This window comes from Cheilinus undulatus, linkage group 21 (genome assembly GCF_018320785.1).
Source record: "Cheilinus undulatus linkage group 21, ASM1832078v1, whole genome shotgun sequence".
In the NCBI taxonomy this organism is placed as follows: Eukaryota; Metazoa; Chordata; class Actinopteri; order Labriformes; family Labridae; genus Cheilinus; species Cheilinus undulatus.
Genome location: NC_054885.1, coordinates 35,681,256 through 35,700,329, shown reverse-complemented (window position 1 = coordinate 35,700,329; position 19,074 = coordinate 35,681,256). Strand labels below are relative to the sequence as shown.

General features: G+C 39.2%; 1 protein-coding gene across 1 annotated transcript in view; it reads right to left on the bottom strand.

The window, feature by feature from the left end:
• The window catches only part of pitpnc1a (phosphatidylinositol transfer protein cytoplasmic 1a), a 94,456-nt gene extending 77,259 nt beyond the window's left edge, over nucleotides 1–17,197 (bottom strand). Inside the window, exon 1 of the mRNA XM_041816810.1 lies at nucleotides 16,599–17,197. Coding sequence (XP_041672744.1) covers nucleotides 16,599–16,646 — 48 coding nt within the window. The 5' untranslated portion in view covers nucleotides 16,647–17,197. The remainder of the gene's footprint in view (nucleotides 1–16,598) is intronic.
• Nucleotides 17,198–19,074: the final 1,877 nt, after the last annotated feature.

Sequence of the window (19,074 nt, the reverse complement as noted above, 5' to 3'; positions counted from 1 at the left end):
GAATTGGCTTTACAGCACCGCTCACTGGAGAGTAACCCGTACTCGAGCACATAGTGCTCACATCGACCACATACCATGCTTTCATATCAGGTCTTTGCAGATAACGTCATGTTGCTGCTACGAATCCCCTTGGGGGGCAAGTAGTGATTTCTGCACTAGAGACTCTACCAAAGAGGCCATGTTTAGGCTGACTACCACATTCTTAAATCTTAAGCTATGTTTGTGTCCTGAAAGTAGAAAAATATTCAGGCAAGAAAAAAAAACTGGCAAAAAAATTGTCAGCTGGCATGGATTATAAAAACTCTCCCTCTCATGCTTAGGTGAGCGGTGTCACAGTGAAATTAAATAAAAACTAAGCTTTACAAAAAAAAGAAAACTAACTAAACCTGTATAATGCGCTTACAAAACTTACTAAAATAAAATAAAAATGGAGATAAAATATCCTTACTTTTAGTCTTTCACACAACCATACCAGCTGGCACTGACACCAGAGTCTGGGGAGAGTAAAATTGCCTAATCTGATTGGTTAAGACACAGTGGTAGTTTAACGTCTGGAGTTGTATTCAAACCAGCGTTTCCGCTAGACTTTTTTGTCGCCGCTCAAAATGACCGGCAGTTCTCAAGAATTCTGGCCATTTAGAATAACTACCGGACATTTGCTTTAACATTATTTTGCTGCATTAACAGCAGCAAAACGCATAAATCTGATATTCTGTGGTACATCGATACACACAAGTCTGCGCTAAACAGGACTGAGGACACATTTTTACTTCCAGACCTGACCCAAAACCGAGACAGAAACCAAGCCAACAGTAAACCTGCGTAATTATTACCCTGTTATTACAGACATGTGATTAGACCCTAGAACCGACTACACAAAGACTTTCTCTTTTTTGTGTGTTTGTAAGTGGTGTAAAGTATCAAAATAAAGGCTGCACACTTTTCCTTACACACGCAGTCAGTTACACATACGCCCACGCTAAACTCATCAACAACTACAGGTAGCTTCACATTAGCACCGTTAGCCTGTTAGCACATTGACCATCATAACTTTGCATCTTATAACAGCCAAATACCATCCTCCACCAGCATCCAAACATAACTCCCCATTGCTCTGTTAACTGGACACTGCATCGGTTATATTTTTATCTGCCGGACTTCCGCCCTTTTTATCGGCCAATGGGCTAATGGAAACTCAGATTCAGACATCATCAGGTAAATAATATAAGTGAAGAGTAGCCTGTTTTAATGTTTTAAAAAATATATGATGCTCACTCAGCCCAGACATCTATCCATAAAAACTAAAACTAACACTAAAACTAATAAAAACTAAACTAAACTAACAAACCAGCAGTCAAAACTAATAAAAACTAAACTGAAATTGAACACAGAAAGTGAGACCGAAACAAAAATGGAAACTAATGAAAAATCCAAAACTATCATAACCTTACTCCAGTGTTAATTTCGTAGACTAAAACTATTCGTTAACAGCCTTTTTTTCCCATGACAAAAACTAGACTAAAACTAAAGAAAATAGATCTGTGATGACTAAAACTGACAAAAACTAAGTTTAGTTTTTGTGAAGATGACTAAAACCAGACTAAAATGTAATGTAGTTTTCGTCTGACATTCAAAATCTGTGATATTTCTCCTCTGTGGGTAAATCTGTCAAAAAACAGTGCATCTGTATCTAATCTGCCTCTCAGCTGTAGAAAGCAGGGACTCCAGGTTTAGCAGAATGCAGAGAGCACACTACCGGGATTTGGAGCCAGATTTAGGCGAGAGAATAAATGCTTGGACTAAAAGTAAAGACTAAAATGTGAGGACTTATTATGGACTAAAACTAGACTAACTAGACCAGACTAAAATGGACTAAAACTAAAAAGGATAGAAATGATTAAAATGTGACTAAAATTAAAATGGATTTCATTTAAAGACTAAAACTAAGACTAAATTTAAAATAGCTGCCAAAATTAACACTGCCTTGCTCTTGACTCTTGTCTCCCTTCATCTAGCTAGGTGGTTCCCAACCTGGATCTTTGAACCCCTTATGTACAAATTAGATGTGCAAATGTTGACTAAAATCATGAAAAAGCACTTATTAAGTTATTTATACAAAGGTCTTTTTATTATAAAGTATGCATAGGCCTTTATTTTAGGGTTTTATCAGTGAAACAATTAAATCTATGCTATACAGCATAGTGGTCAATTTAGAGCTGTAAAGTACTAACTTTTCTCTGCTCCCATTCATTCCTAATAGTTTTCCCCCACTTCCTGCCCCCATAGAGCATTCCGGATCACATGATTGCAAACAACCTGTGAGACAGAATACCTCTGCAGGTGTGCCGGGGCACAGAGCGGTGTCACTACTGTGAAAGTAGACCAGCCATGATATAAAACAATCCTAATGTGAAAATCCCTGAGTCTCTTTACTGTTATCCATGTGCAGCACAGTACGCTGTCCTCAGACTACAAAGACCCATAATTCCTCATTCATGTCTTCCTCACATTATCACGGTTAGATCTAAGGCAGAGTGTAGAAATGATGAAAAATGGACTCCAGTCTGAATGGCTGTTCTTTGGTCACAGCTAATGGAGATCCAAATAAATGATAAATGATAAGAGCAGTCCTTGAGAGCTGCATTTCTCTGATTTAAACCGCTCTCTGATCAGACCCACTCTTAAACTCACACAGCTGAGCTAATCATGGCATCCTGGTCTGTGCAGGATGTGTGTGCTCACGCTGTAGAAATTAATAAATTACAAATGTTCATTTGCCCAGTCAATGACAGATCAATAGATTAGATAAGGCATCATCATTATCATCACTACAGCAGATGTGATGGCTCTAAATTGGCCACTGAGGGAAAACAGCGTCCTCTATCACCAGTGGAGCCAATCAGCCTCAGGACAAGCCGTGATGAAGCTCCATCCTGGTAATTATAAACATGAAAACTCAGAGAGAAAAAGGTCCAAAGAAGAGGGAGATAAGAATCAGGGGAGTCTAGTCAAGGTCCCTCTGATTAGACGTACAGATGACTTCAGTTTCAGCCAAGCTCAGAACAGAGTGTGCTTTTCCTGACTGCAGAGGATTGTTTCTTCTGCAGAGATTCTAAGAAGCTCTATAGTAACACAGAGCTCCTTCTGTCTGTAAGTGGCAGCTCATAAACCGGGTTAAATGGAGCATAAAGGCTGTGTGACAGTTGAATAAAACTCTGCTGCTTTTCAGGTAACACTGGCATGGATAAACTCAGGACTGTATGATTTTCCACGAGGGATTCAATGCGACATGAAACTATTACACCATTAAACCGTCATAAAAACATAAACGTCCATGCAGAAAAGATCAACACTACATTATTTAACCCTAGGAAATCTGGCATTAATATTTAAAACAGGCCATTAACCCTTTTACATCTCCCAATAACCCACTGAAAGTTTTTATGACCATAAAAATGCCCACTGACCTTTAAAATCTGCATTTAACAATTTTAAATCCCTAACAGTACTGCAAAATATATAAAAATATATCCCATCAATAACATTTTAAAATCCTTCAAACCTGCTTTAATCGTTCATTAACAAAATAAATCACTCAAAAGCCCTTTAAAATATTTAATTAACATTAAATTCCCTCTGAAGCACTTAAAAATGTGACATTAGCCCTTTAAAATCTTTGATAACCATTTTGCAATCTTCAAACCCTTGACAATATCATCCATGATACATTATAATCAATATCTCTTTAAAATTTGTCATTAAACCTTTGAAATCCCTCTATAACCCTTTAGAATCATTTAAGCCCTTTGAAATCCTCCAATAACCTTTAAAATTAGCCATTAACCCTTTAAAATCCTTCAATAACCCTTTAAAATGTGTCATTAACCCTTTAAAAGTCCTCTATAACCCTTTAAAATGTGTCAGTAACCCTTTAAAATCTTTGATAACCATTTACATTCTTTAAACCCTTTACAATATCATCAATGAGACTTTAGGATCAATCATTATCCCTTAAAATTTGTCATCAACCTCCCAAAAAAAATCCTATATTTTTGCCACTGCTTTCCTCTTCTCATCTATTTTGACACTCTTGGCCCTTTTTGGCATCTTTAACACATTTTTGCCACAGTCCAACACTTTAACTAGCCAATTTTTCCATTTTTTGCTGATAGTTCTCCTCTTCTCACCCATTTTTGAAACTTTCTCCTTTATTCTGTTCGCTTTGTTTATGCCTTTTGTTCCTTAATAACCAAGTTCATTCACTTTCAACCCAATTTTTCCCTTTTTCTGGCCCATTTTCACCACCTTTATCCTCTTTTAAACACTCTTTCAGCCCATTTTTGCCACTTTATAATCATATTTTATCACCTTTTCTCACAATTTTTGCCACCTTTAATCCATTCTTGTCTCTTGAAACCCATTGTCATCACTTTATTTTTTGTACATTTTATCACATTTTTGCCACTTCCCTCAAAACTGTGCCCCTTTTAAACCAATTCTAATCCTACTTCATCCCGCTTTTGCCACTTTCAACCAATTTTTGCCTCTTTTTTAACACCCTTTCACCACTTTTTCTGGTCAATTTTACCCTTTTTTTTCCAGTTATTCTCTCTTCTAACCTATTCCAGCCTATTGGCCTCTTCAACCCATTTATAACACTTTGACACTTTCACTGGCCAATTTTTGCCACTTTTCCCCTTTTTTTTCCCACTTCTAACCCATATTTGACACTTTATTGACCTCTTTTCACCTCTTTCTTCTACCAATTTTTGACTCTGTTTTCCAATTATGCCTTTTTAGACTAGTTTCTCCCATTCTGTCCCTTTTTAAATCAATTTCATCCACTTTCAAGGACTAAAGCCTCCATTTATGGGCCCCTGCTTTAACTACTGAGCCAAACTGGGGCCCATTTCACCAGTAACTTTGGATGTAATGTCACTGGGCAGAAATGCAGCTTTTAGTCTATGCAGACCTTCAGAAAACCCACCAAGGATGAAAACATAGAAGTGCTCTGTTTGAAGCCGGGGTTTGCTTTGTCTGTGCTGTTATTGTAAAAGTAAAAGTGAATAAAACTTTGCTTGTTATCAGGTGTCACAGTGAAAAAGTTTATTTATAATCTGATTATTGCTTATTTGGTAACATATTCTGCAGATTTTTCTCTCTTTCTAATCGATGGGGTGTTATTTGAAAAAATATGTTTTTATCTTGATAACATGACACAAAAAAAAATACTAACTCTAACTTTCACATAAAAACAAAATCAATAAACCAAAACAAGTCTCATCAGGTGTTTGTTTGTGTTTTTAACTCATGTTCCGTTTATTTTCTAAAAAGAATGGAACCTTCAGGGACTGCGACATCACGGTTCCATCCTAGAATGTTCCACAGAGGAGATTAAAGACCTCTGGATGATTCTGTCAGTTCCCCTTTACCACTCAGAGAGTGAACAAGCATTTGAGAGAGGAGACCTTTTTGGTTGGCAACTTTCGATTTTTCTGAACTTCAAAACTTTCAAACTGAAAGGTTCAGATTTCCACGTTTACGTCGTTGAACAGAAATCAGCTGATTGTAAAAATGTCAGCAGGTAAGACTCGTACACTGAACACTGTCAGTCTGGTTTTACTGAGTCTGAAAAAATGAAAATGTTTGTCTGACTGTAACTGAACTTTAAAATCTACAAGTAAACACGCTAGTCTGACTTAGATTAAAGTGAACAGAAATTTTCACAGTCAGACAGACGAGATAATGATGATGATGATGATCGTTTCACTCTCACATTTGTGCTGCAAAATTAATCTGATCCTGATGCCAGGCTGTGCAACATTAAAGGATACAATATGTAATTACAAATCGCAGAACTGTGCAGTATAATCCCACATAATAACCAAATTGTGCCACACTATTTGCATGTATACATTTTAACTATTTCAAACCAGAAGTCTTCCTGCATGCTCTACAGCCTCTGGCTGACTTATATCAAAGTATAAAAACATCTAAGACATGTATGAAATGTACAGAGATGTAAAATTGTTCATGTTTTGGTAGTCTGACGTACACTCAGTTAGATAGTTGCTCATTTTAATTTTTACATTTATTGAAATAAAAAAAAATGTAATGCATGTAAACGTACTGTCTTCACACATTTCCTCTCCCTGTCTCTCCACAGACAACGCCAGCACAGCTGAGCTTCACAAAGCTGAAACTTACTTCAGCAAAAGGTCCGCCTACTCCGTGATGGAGATAATCGGCCAAGGCTGCTTTGGAAAAGTGGCCAGGTGCGTCAAGGTGCCCACCAAAGAGACGGTGGCACTGAAAATACTTAAGAATGATCCGGGGCTGATCCAGGACGCTGATGTGGAGGTAGGCTACAGTTCTGACTCTGTGCAAGGCCGCCGTTAAGGAGGGGGTCAGCAAAATCATGGTCAATTGTAGAGCTAAGCTGTGAGATCCATATTTTATCTTTTTAACCTGAATTATAACCACTCTTACCAAAGCAACAAAAAGGGTTGTTTTTATTATCTTTCCATGCTGTAGAACGATATAAACTTTTCAAAATGTAAACCTCAGACTTACCTCTTTGGTAATGTTCACAATGTGGATGGGCTCATTGACAAAACCATTTGGACTACTAATGTCTAATGTCAGACTTCATAGCTTAGCCTAAAGGTCCACAAACATCTGGACGCCAGAAAATAAAGTAGAAGAAACTGACATAACCATGAGAGTAAAATTATAAATGTATACTTGTGAGAAGTGGCAAAAATGGGCAGAAATAGAAGTGAAAAGAGATTAAAAGATGGTGAAAATGGATCTAAAAGAAGCAAAAACAAGGGTAAAAAGTGAAAAAAATGGGTTAAAAGGGCTAAAAATGGCCAAGGTAAATGGTCAATAAATAGTAAGAAATGGAAAAGGGGAGGAATGTGTCCAAAAATTGGAAAGAAAGGGAAAACTTGGCAAAAAAGTAACAAAATTGGCTGAAAAAAGTGGTGAAAAGGGGTTTAAAAAAATGTTATAAATGGATCAAGGAGGCAAAAATGGTTGAAAATAGTCAAGAATGGTACAGACAATGGGCAGAAAATGTGCTGAAAACACATTAAAAGTTGGTGAAAAAGGGTTAAAATGTGCCAAAAAGAATGGTTAAAGGGACAAAAATGGGAAGAGGAAAAAATGGTTGGAAAAAGACATGAAAAGATGTTAGAAAATGGCAAAAGGTAAAAATTGGTTAAAGGGGCAAAAATGGGGGAAAATAGCAGAAAAAAGGTTATATGTAGCAAAAAGGGCAAAAAGTGTTAAAATGGGTTACAAGAGGAAAAAGGCTAAATTTGCCAGAAAAAGTGGTGAAAATGGGTTAAAAAAATGGAAACATGGGTTAAATACGGCAAAAAGAAAAAGTGGTTGAAAGACACAAAAATGGGTAAAATATGTCAACAAAAAGGTTAAAAGTGGCAGAAATGGGTTAAAAGAGACATCGAAGGAAAACAGTAAAAAAATTGTCCAGAAAAAGTGGTGAATTTGCTTGAAACGCTTTTCAGCTCAACAAAGAGGCAACTGTTTAAAGGGATGCCAGCCCCTTCGCTTCTGATCCAACACTGATGTCATCAATAAATCACAGGTTTTTCTGGGCCGGCCTGCTCTGTGTGATTTCTATGTCCTGAAGGTGACTATCCTCCATCAGAGGATGTTCAGGATAATAACCTGCTGTTATATCTTCTTCTTTCTCACCAGGAGGCCATGCTGGAGGCCATCTCAGTCCTGAACCCCGATCAGACCAACCTGGTCAAATTCTACGAAAGGTTTGACTATATGGGAGAGACGTGTCTGGCCTTTGAGATGCTGGACATCCATCTGTACGGCATGATGAAGGAAAATAACTGGACAGCACTTTATAGCCATGAAATCCGGCCCATTGCACAGCAGGTATGTTTTACTGAAATATATGGAGCCAGATAGTACGGCTCTGAGTCTATCAACAGACTTCATGCATTGATTTTCTTTTTTGCAACCCAAAAGTTTAAATATTTTCAGCTAAGAGTGCGTGTAAGAGTAAATGTGTCCTCTTGTTTGGTCCCTGCAGCTGCTGGTGGCTCTGGATGCCTTGGGGAGCCTCGGTATTGTGCATACTGACATTAAAACCGACAACATCATGGTGGTCAACAGAAACGCCGAAAACATCCAGGTCAAGCTGATCGACTTTGGTTTGGCCATGAAAACCAAATACGTCAGGCATGGGATGAAAGTTCAGCCTCGTGGGTACAGGTAGGTCCATCCTACACTGAAGGAGCTGATCATTTATCATTTATCACTGTTTACGTCTTTATCTTTTAAGTTATCCCACAGATTTTTAACCACTGACTTGTGTCTTCCTCTTCAGGGCTCCAGAAGTCGCCCTCGGCCTCCCCTTTAATGGGAGCATTGATGTGTGGGGGCTGGGCTGCGTCCTGGCGTTCCTGTACCTCGCTGACAACCTCTTTTCCATCTCCTGCGATCATCAGATGGTACGTAGATTCCCTCAGACTTAGATCAGATGTGATGAGGAACATTAGCTGACATTGTTGTGTTTGTGTGCAGATGAGCGCCATAGTGAAGGTGGTGGGTCAGCCTAGTGACCAGATGCTCCGGGATGGGATATATACCCGGCACTTTTTTATAGAGGAGGTGACCGAGAAAGGATCATCATGGAAGCTCATGGTAGAGTAAACATTCTCCTCTTTAACTGAGATGACATATCATTTGATTTGAACTCCTTTAAAATGTTTCCATTCATTTTGATCTTTTAGACGCCTCAAGAATTCAAAGCCGCCAACAATATCGAGGCAAAAGAGAGGAAGACGTTCTGGGAGCTGCCCAACTCTGTGGACGATCTAGTCCATGTAGGTATTCTCTGCTGTGTTCAATAACATCCAGCACTCCTCACAGCAGCTGTGCTGAAGTTTCAGTTTGCTTGTGCTTTAAATCTGCGGCATGTCTGGATATGTATGATCTGTTGCACAGGCACTTCCTGTTTGTCTGTGGTTGAAGTTGTCTTACACATACCTGAGGTTTCTGAGTGTTTTAAGGTAAATCACCTCATCTGAATGTGTTTCCTAATCCAGGTATACCCAAAAGAGGATGAAGCCGAGTGGCAGGAGCGGCTGGCATTCGTGGACTTACTCAAACATTTGCTGCATCTCAATGGCAAAGATAGAATCCGGCCCCGTGACGCTCTGCAGCACCATTTTTTTGGAATGCCTTCAATTAATCAGCAGCCTGACGGCATACAGCAGTACGTAACATGAACATTAATAAACGCTTATTGACCGTTGGTTTACTGATGGATCGACTGATTGTTGTTCTTCTTTTCCTGTTTGATCAGGGGTGTGATTGGCATCGGTAACATCTCTGAGCAGGACTCTGGATGCCACACTTCACCTGCTGGTTCCACTAATGAGGCTCCTACCAGCATAGACAAAGTCCTGGTCTCTGTTGTTAATGAGACAGGAGAAGGGCCTCACATGTGCACAGGGGTGCAGTCTTCCTCGTCCTGGCTGTCAGAGAGAGGACATCTTTCAGGCTCCCCTGATGAGGACGCGTCTTCTACATGGCCTACAGACATGGCCCAACTAGCTGACAGCAAAGACTACCTGCCTCCTGCATCACCTGATTGGGATGTATTCCCAGAAGACATTGATGTTTCGCTTTCTTCAGTAGGAGCAAACACAAAAGACTCCTGCAATGAAGTGGTACCTCCCAGGTCACCTGACTGGGACGCCCTCCAAGATGACGGTGACTTTGATTTGCCTTCAGTAGGAGCTAACGCAGAAAACTCCTGCAATGAAGTGGTACCTCCCAGGTCACCTAACTGGGACGCCCTCCCAGATGACGGCGCCTTTCCTCAGCCTTCAGAAGGAGCTCTACCTCCCAACCGCCCAGACCGCGGTGAACCTTCTGATAAAGAAAATGTCTGCACTTCTGAAGAAGTCCAATTGACATCCTCCCCTCCTGCAGCTTCAGTTAAGCCAGGGCGAGCACAAAAAATGCTGAAGAGACTTCGCAGTTTCTTCAGCAGAATTGCCGCCCCATTTTGCTGCTGCTTGCGTGGCGAGGAAGATTAAAATCTTTGTTTTTCTGCTTATTACTGAGCCGTTTAAGAAATGTTTTAAATGTACTGAAACATTGTGCAACAGACCTTTCATTCTATAAACTTTTAAAGCAGAATATACAGGTCATTCAGAAAGTATTCAGTCCACCTTTGGTTTTTTCAGTTTTCTTATGTTGCAGCCTGATGCTGCAGTCAAAAAAGGCCTTTTTATTCCCATGAATCTACACTCAATATCCCATCATTACAAAGTGAAAACAGAATTTAAAAAAGTTGACAAACTTATTAAAAATTAAACACTTGGATATCAGACAAATATAAGTATTCAGACCATATTCATTCATATCAGAGCAAAAACAAAGCCATGTTCTGCAGGCAGTTCCTTTGGTTTCTGCTCTGATATCACTGTCAGCTGTGAGACCTTCTAAAGAGCGTGTGCCTTTCCAAATCATGTCCAATCAGTTTTATTTACCACAGTTGGACTCTAATTAAAGTGCAAAAGATCTCAGCAAAGATCAAGAGAAATGAGAGAAACCTGAGCTAAATTTCAAGGAATTTGCAAATACTTTTAAAGACCCTGTAGAGTAAAATCCAAAATTTGTGTCCTAACATACAAGCTATGTCAGAATATGGTTGCTGTAAACATGTGGAAACACTGAGATCTACATGTGACTGAGTGTTGGATTTAGACTGTTGGAAAGCTTTTCACCTCTTTCCTGGCTGGGTTTAATTTGGGCGGGGCAAATGTGCAGGCTGGTGATGTCACCATCAGGAGTGCATGTACAAAATGACTCACTGACATGCAATGATCCCTGGTAAATATGAAAGCATTTACTCCTTTTTCAGGAGTTCAAGTTTAGTTGCTTTTTCTGCATAAGTACTACAATTAAGGTTCAAGTCAGGCAATTACAATTTTAAGAGAAACTTCCCTGCTTTAATTTTGAAATGCAATATGGAACTTCTGGTGTACGATGACTAGTTAGATTAGCTTGAACATAGAAAAATAACTTAATACAGGTAGAAAAGTGAATGAAAATGGCTAAAGAGACAGTAAAACAGCAAAGTGTTTGAGAAAAGAAGGAGCAGATGACCTCTGAATATCCTCTGGTGCCGTTTTTACATCACTGTGAAAACAGGAAGACCCCTTGGTGAGTGGTTTTAAGCTAAAGTGCTCCTTTAAGAACAAAACAGCGTCACTAAACATTTAAATTCCAATAACCACTTAAAATCAAAGCCCTTGAAGTCCTTCAATAACCCTCAAAAATCTTAATCATCCTTCAAATGACCTTAATAATGCTTAAAATGATCCAACAATGACTCTCAAAAACCCTTTAAGTTTTGAAATAACAATTCAAAATATCTAAATAATCCAATTAGATCCCAATTACCTTTGAAATTTGCTTAATAACCCTTTTGAAATCCTTAAATAACCATTAAAAATTAACCAGAAACACTCAGTACCCCTTTCAAAATATTTAAATCACACTTCAAAATCCCTCAACTCTTTAAAATCCTTCAATCTTTCAGAAATTATATAAATTCTTAGATAACCTCATAAAATCTGTAAAGCCCTGAAAATATTCAACCATTCAAAAGCCTGAAACAACCGTTTAAGATTCCTCAATAACCCTTTAGATTACAGCATTATTGAAGGATTTCAAAGAATTTAAAGAAAACCAGGATGTCTAAGAAACATCGTCTCCACTGAGATGATCACTGAACGATTATGAAATCTCACATTTGTATTTGCATCCTAAAATCTGACAACGCAGCAGCATTTCTGTGTCATGGAGCCGTTTCTGTGTCACTGTGACCTGAGGGGAACTTCAGCCTGCAGACGCTGCTCCATCTTCTTCTTCTCTCTCACGCTACCGCATCCAAACACAAATACAGCGCGTGACTGTGACTCCAGAGATAGAATGTGATCAAATGTGAGTGTTAAATCTGCATTTTTGGACGTTTAGCTCGGTGAGAGAGAGAGATGGAGGGCATGCAGAGGTGGCACAAGCATCAATTCTTGCAGGAGCTATTGTATCCTGGTGACTTGTGACAAAAGAATAAACAAACTGCAAAGAGATGTTAAGTGCAGAAGAAAGAAAAAGGCACTGAGCTATTTGCATATGATTATAAACCACTCAGAAAGACTACAATCACTAAACACTCAGAGGAAATTACATGCAAGATTTGTCCTTCATGACCTTGTAGGGCTGGGCGATGCAGATGTAAAAATCACATCTGAATAGTGTTTTTACAAGATGATATATAATGTATAGCTTTTTTTAAATAGACAACAAATGGTTGTCGTAACCATGGCAACAAAATGTGTTATCACAGCAGATTTCTGTGATAGCGCTGTAATGAAGCTTTGCTGCCGTGGGACATTCATACTGATACCGTCACGGCGGGATATTATGAGACCCATCTCTCAGTTTCATTGTGGGTTTGGGCATTGTGGGAAAGAGAGAGAGAGCACGGCACAGCGAGAGCTCCACATACACACAGGGAGACATGCAGACACTCCTAAACTCCTAAAACACCGACTACACTGTTCAAAAACATCCGCTCATTTCTCAAGGTTGTCAAAGTTTTCTAAACTCTTACATACTCTGGGTTTCAACATGATACAATCTCCATTCTGTTAAATGCACAGCTTGTAAACAAAAGATGAGACTAGAGCCGCAGCTCATCTCCACTGTTCACTTCCTTTGGAATCTGACACTGTTCACTGAAAATGACTCTCCATTAAGTGTATTCACTATGTGGCTAAGTTTATTGATTAATTTCTTAAAATGAGGGAGAAAAGCTGTTACAAGTGGCTTTACTGGTTCATGCTGTGAGTTCTTCACAAAGCAGTCTGTTTGTTAGGTCACTTTTACACCAAAACAGAATAAATTTGGTCTTTTTCATTGTGGAAAAAGAAATAATAAAAAGGAGATGGATGGTTGGTTTGTCTGAGTGCAGTATGAAAGTGAACCAAACCAAATGAAAGTGCAGCAATGTTGTAAATTTAGCCCCTAATCACACCAACTATCAGGTGTGAAAATCACCTTAATGAGGAAGGGCACTTTTAACAGCTTTTCTCCTCACTATATGAAGCTGGTGCATGAATCAAAACGTTGGTTTAGAAAATACACCATACAGAGTTTCATTTTCAGTGAACATAGTCCTCAGTTTAAAACAAGACATAAGCTGCAGAGGTGAGCGTGCTGGTCAGGGCATGTGGAACTGTCTAGTCTGGCCACAGTTTTAGAGGATGAGCAGGGGTCCGTGTTACAGGGGTTGACTCAGGGTGATTAAACTCAAAACCAATGGCAGAGAATAATCTTAGTCCACCACAAACAGGCAGCACAAAACATGAGTGAGGTACAGCAACAGAACAGCAGCTTGTAGTAGCAACTCCTCCTGCATTATGCATCAGTCTTTGATGTAACGGACAATATTTCCATTTTTATGCATTTTATGATGTTTTTTATGTTCACTGTGTTTTTTTTATTTATTTATTTATTTTTTTTACTTGTTTTACTCGCTGTGCAGCACTTTGGTAAACGTAATGTTTTGTAAAATGTGCTATATAAATAAAGTGGATTGGATTGGAATATTTCCACAACATTAACAAGTCACATCTGTCACAGGAAGAAAAGCATCACAAGACATGGTGTTACTATTATAAGATTTAAGAATTTATACAGATTTAAAAACTATTGGAAAAATATGAGGTGATGTAAGAATTTTAAAGGTCAAATATCAGGTAAAATACAATTTTTCAGGCTTTTCTAACAAAAATATGTGCCCCTGGCCTGTCCACAATCCCCCCAAGAATCAGAGACCCAGAAGTAGGATTTTTTTAAACTTATTTACCACAAACAAAAAAAAACTTGAATCTGTAGAGCAAAATAATCTATGCTGCAAAAAAATAAGTATTCTTCCACATTTCCGGTTAAGGAAATATTGCACTGTCTGTGATTTAAAAGTTGCAGCAACCATATTGCAATTTAATCTTATTCGCAGTTAATTTCCCAACCCTAGTAAAAAGGTAGATGTCTTTTGACTTGTCTACTGAGCTGTCTGAGTTTTTCAAGCGAAACGAGGCATTAAGGAGCAGTGGTGGCACTGACACGGCTTAACCAAAGTGTGTTGAAAGTATGAGGCTAACTGCAATTGAAAATGATAAATATGCTATTTATGGATCTTAGTTAATTGCAATTAATGTGATTAATCTTGACAGCCCTAATATGACATATGAGTGCAAAAATTCTACCAACTGTAGATATAATCATCAGTGGTAAAAAGGTTCAGACGCTAACAATCTTCACTCATATTTTAACCACAGGAAGTAGAGAACTGTCAACATTTTTGAAAAGTGTGTGGGACTGTTAATAATCACCTGAGTTCTATCTACTTTTTCGAATGTTGCCAACAAATTTGGACAACTTAGACAACAAGCAGAACCTTTCTTGCATTTTTTTAAATTAAAAACAATTGATTATCCAATCTCGGGTGTTTAAGGCTTCTATTTTTGTTGTTGTGGCATCAGAGGCATAGCTAGGGATTTTGGGCCCCAGAAAGAATTTACACAGGGTCCCCCTTAACTGGTGAGACAAGCAACATATGTTGAGCCTTTTTTACAAATATCTATGCATTTTAATGCATTTTTGAAACATTTCCCCATTTATGAACAACAATTTTACTATGGTTAAACTAAACTTACTTGCAATATTTCGCAGCGCTGTACTACATCATTTGGACATTTTTAAGAGAGGAGCAATGTTGTATTCTACTCTATTTCATGCAAATTTCAGTCTGTTGACTGATTCATTTAGTCCAGAGTTACTAAACCCTGCTCCACCAAAGAGCCAAATTGTTGAAAAATGCATTTGCAAGAGCCACAATCTAAGAGGTAAAAAGTGGCAATTAAGATAGGTAGCCAAAATGGTAAAATAGAGGCAAACACTGAGAGAAAAAGTGGCAAAAATGGGAAGAAAAAGCAAGAGTACCTTACTGCAGACAAGATGACCGACATACATCCAATCCATACTGGAAGTCTCAACCAGAAGTCCATACGTCTAAGGTCAGGCTTAGGCATTTAAACCCGAGTGGTTAGGTTCAGGGTAAGGCAGTGGGAAGGTAATATATTTGAGATCCAGCACCAAGCGTTAGGCTTAGGTGCAAAAAAGACTAACAAACACTGGCAGCTGAGTCCAAAATGAAGAAGAAACTTCTGCTTGGGACTTCCGGCATGGATTGGATGTATAGCATCAGCCATCTTGACTGCAGTTGGGTCTCACTCAGAAAAAGTGGCAAAAATGGGTGTGAAGTGACCAAAAAATGAATTAATGGTGGCAAAAATGGTCCCAAAGTGACAAAAACGTAGCAAAAATTGAGTGAAAAGTGACTAAACTGGGTAAAAATCAGAAGAAAAGTTCAGAAAAATGGGCAAAAAGTTGCATTTAATTGCAAAGGGCAGCTTAAATAGGAGAGGTATCAAAAAAGGCACAAAGGGGCAAAAAATTTAAAAAAGCAGGATAAAAGTGTCAAAAATGGGCTAGAAATGACTAAAAGAAGTGGCAAAAATGGGCTAAAAGCAGCAAACACTGGGAGAAAAATGTGCATGAAAGGGCAGAAAGTGGCAAAAATGGGTGGGAAGTGACCAAAAAAGTGACAAAAACAGGCATAAAATGAGTGAAAAGTGACTTAAATGGGCAAAAAGCATCAGAGTGGCAATATAGGAAATAAGTGGCATTTAACTGCACAAGGCAGCTTCAATGGGTGTTGAGAATCACTGCTTTAGCCACCTTTGGTTTAATAATGTCACTAATTACTAAGAAAAAATAAATCAGAATACGCTTTTCATTGCAGGTTTCCCAAGGGCCCCTCCCTACTGTGGGCCTGGGTAGTCAGTGCCGTTTTTCCTCTTACACCCATGTGTGGCATCACAGTGACAAAAATCAACGCTGTATGATGATATCCTTTGATTTTATTGATAATAAAAATGCACCTTAAACCTCATTTATATTCAAAAAAATCTCTATTTATACTCAACCTTTAAAATAGAATAACTTGTCTTTTCTTTTTACTGAGCATCAGGCCTCTCATTTGTCTTTCTAACTAAATCAGCATGAACTAGAGCAATACAAACACCTCTTTTGTAAATGTACAGACTAATTCATAAACTCAGCATTGCCCAGCCCTATGACCTCCGTTGACCAGCATCCCCTCCTCCTATATTCATACATATTCTCTCATAAATGGCCTCTCTGAGCTTCAGGGAGACAGCAGCAGCTCCACCCTGTGGTGACTGCCTGACTGCACCTTGAGGAGCTCACTGTGTCCTTTGTTGCAAAAACATAATCGCATCATTGATAACTTCTCAGTCATCGATTGCAATCTATAAAATCCATTCTGCAAACAAGACTTTCTGGTGATCATCGACATGGCAGTGAGCCACTGCTCTGTGATGCACGAGTGGACGATCAGGACGCGTAAAAGGGATGCAAACAGGAAAAACAGGGAAACTTCCCCTTACCTCCTCCACTGTGAGAGGCATGCAGATGCGGTACTCCTTCATCAACATAGTCCTTGCACAATGGTGTCAACAAAGAAAGGTGCAGGCGGGCGGACTTCAGTCCTGGAGGCGATCTCAACCGCTCAAACAAAAGGTGATCTGTCCGATGAAATGAGGGCAGAGAGATGCACAGCTGCACTAAATCCCTGCACGCTTCTGCATCAGCAGCACCTCCTGCAACGGCTCCGCTATAAGTCTGTCTACGTGAGTCTTCACACACAACCACATCCGAAGTACACGAGGGTCTCCCGGGCCACTAAAGCCCTGCAGTGAGAAACAGCAGCAGCCAGTTTGAGGAACTACTCCAACAGCGTTAATTCACTGTCAGCGAAGTGGAAAGTGTGGAGAAATCGCCACCAAACTCCGAAACAAGTCGCTCCAACAACAACCGCAGCTTTACGCAGCGTCTCTCAGCCACGTGTGACCTGGACAAAAGGATTCCCGCGGTCCTCTGTCTCCTCTGCTCTCCCTTTATCACTGCTCACTTGGTGCCGTTCACCAAAATCTATCAGCGTGTCTCCTTCTCTTCTGAGTAATCCTGACAGAGATGCCGGAGATGCGCAGCCGTGTGGAGTGAAGTGCGTCAAGAGAGAGCGCGCGCGCGAGAGAGAGAGAGAGAGAGAAAGAGAGAGAGAGAAAGAGAGAGAGAGCACCAGGAAGGACTTAAACCTCAGCTGAAAGCTTTCCAGCCAAACATTGAACATGATTTCTAGTTTTGCTGTCAGTTGGAGCTCATTAGTCTGCATGACTGGGATCGATTGATTTGATAAAAGTTCTTTAACAATTTTGCATCAAAATGAGCAATTCAATCTTTAAATATCACAAATAAGGTGAGGAGATTCAGCAACAATATGCAGCAACAATGCTCAACCAAAGCCAATTCCAGACATTTGGGCCACATCTGGACTCACCTTAGCCCTAGCCAGGTGTGGCACATAACGGAACTTTTAACATTAGCCAATAAATGTCCAGCTCAGGACATTTTGGCCCCATCTGGCCAAGACAACACTCCATACCTAGCGTCTGGTGTAGCAAATGACTTTTCAGCAATATCTGACCTGTGTATCACTCAGTGTAACCCCTGCCAGGTCAAGCCCATGACATCTGGCCCACGTAACACTTGCTCTACCCCAGGGGTTTTCAAAGTGTGTGACAGTGAGCCTCCCCTAACACCCACATAAAGATTCAGACTGGAAAAAAAAAAAAACTTAACCATATTTTCAAACATTTATGTCTAATTTTAAATACTTAAAACATTTTTATTAGGGCTGTCAATAGATAACAAATCTTAATCGTGATTAATCTCACAAATTCCATAATTAACTCGCGATTAACCGCAAATTAATCACACTTTTTTTTCTATTCTAAATGTACCTTACAGTACTATTTCTCAAGATTTAAATACCCTTATCAACACAAGTGGACAAAAATGCTTTCTTTATGCAAATGTTTGTTCATGTCAACAACCCAAAACAACAACAGATAAAGTCCAGAAAATTCTCTAGTCTGAGCTCAAAGATACTGAACGCTGCACAAATCTGCTGAGAGCATAACATGGTAAACTAAAGCCACAACAGATGGAGATACTGACCTTAATGTAACATTACTGACTAATACCACAATGTAGAGTCAAACTTTAGACTTCTAGAAGTTAACTCCTCTGTTCTCAGCAGCTGAACACAGAACAACAGATCTCCTCATCACACATGGACATAAAGAAGTCAAGTCTCTGCTGAGAGCTCAGCAGTAAGGCACAGACACATCTAATGGTGTTTCACTGTTCTGATGTGAGTAAGGTGGACACGTCTGCCCTGCTCAAGAGAAAAAGCAAGTAATTACTTAAAAAATGTCTGCTATTATTTATCATATTTTTACTTTCAAACTAAAAAATGGAGTCCAAATGTAAAATAAATGCTGACAGTAAGAAATGACATCAGTCCAGTAGATTTACTGGAATGATGTCAATAAACACATGTGAAGCCTCTTTTCAAAACTGATGAACACACAAAGTAAAAGAAGTCTCAGAGGAGAACTTTTAAGGTAAAGTAAGAGGACTTAACCATCTCTTCATTCTTCAGATCATAGAAGAGCTACAGATTTAATCTAAAACCATTTTTTCTTCCTAAATAAAGGAGACCCACAGTCTAATAATGCTTTCAGCTTATATTCTGATACTCTACAGAGCTCATTCACTAACCTCTGCTCTCCTGTCACACACCAGCCTCTGCTGCTCTGTCTCCTCCTCCTCCTCAGGATGCAGCTGTACATTCACCAGCATCAGACAATCTCCTACAGGGACTGCAGAGTCTTTCACAGTTTTGCAGCATCTTGATTGACTGTTATTTAAATTTGGCGTTTATTTACAGTTCCAGTCGATCGTTTAAGTAAGTTTCGTTTTTTCCGAATACTTTCACTTTCAAGCAGGAGCTGCGTGTGG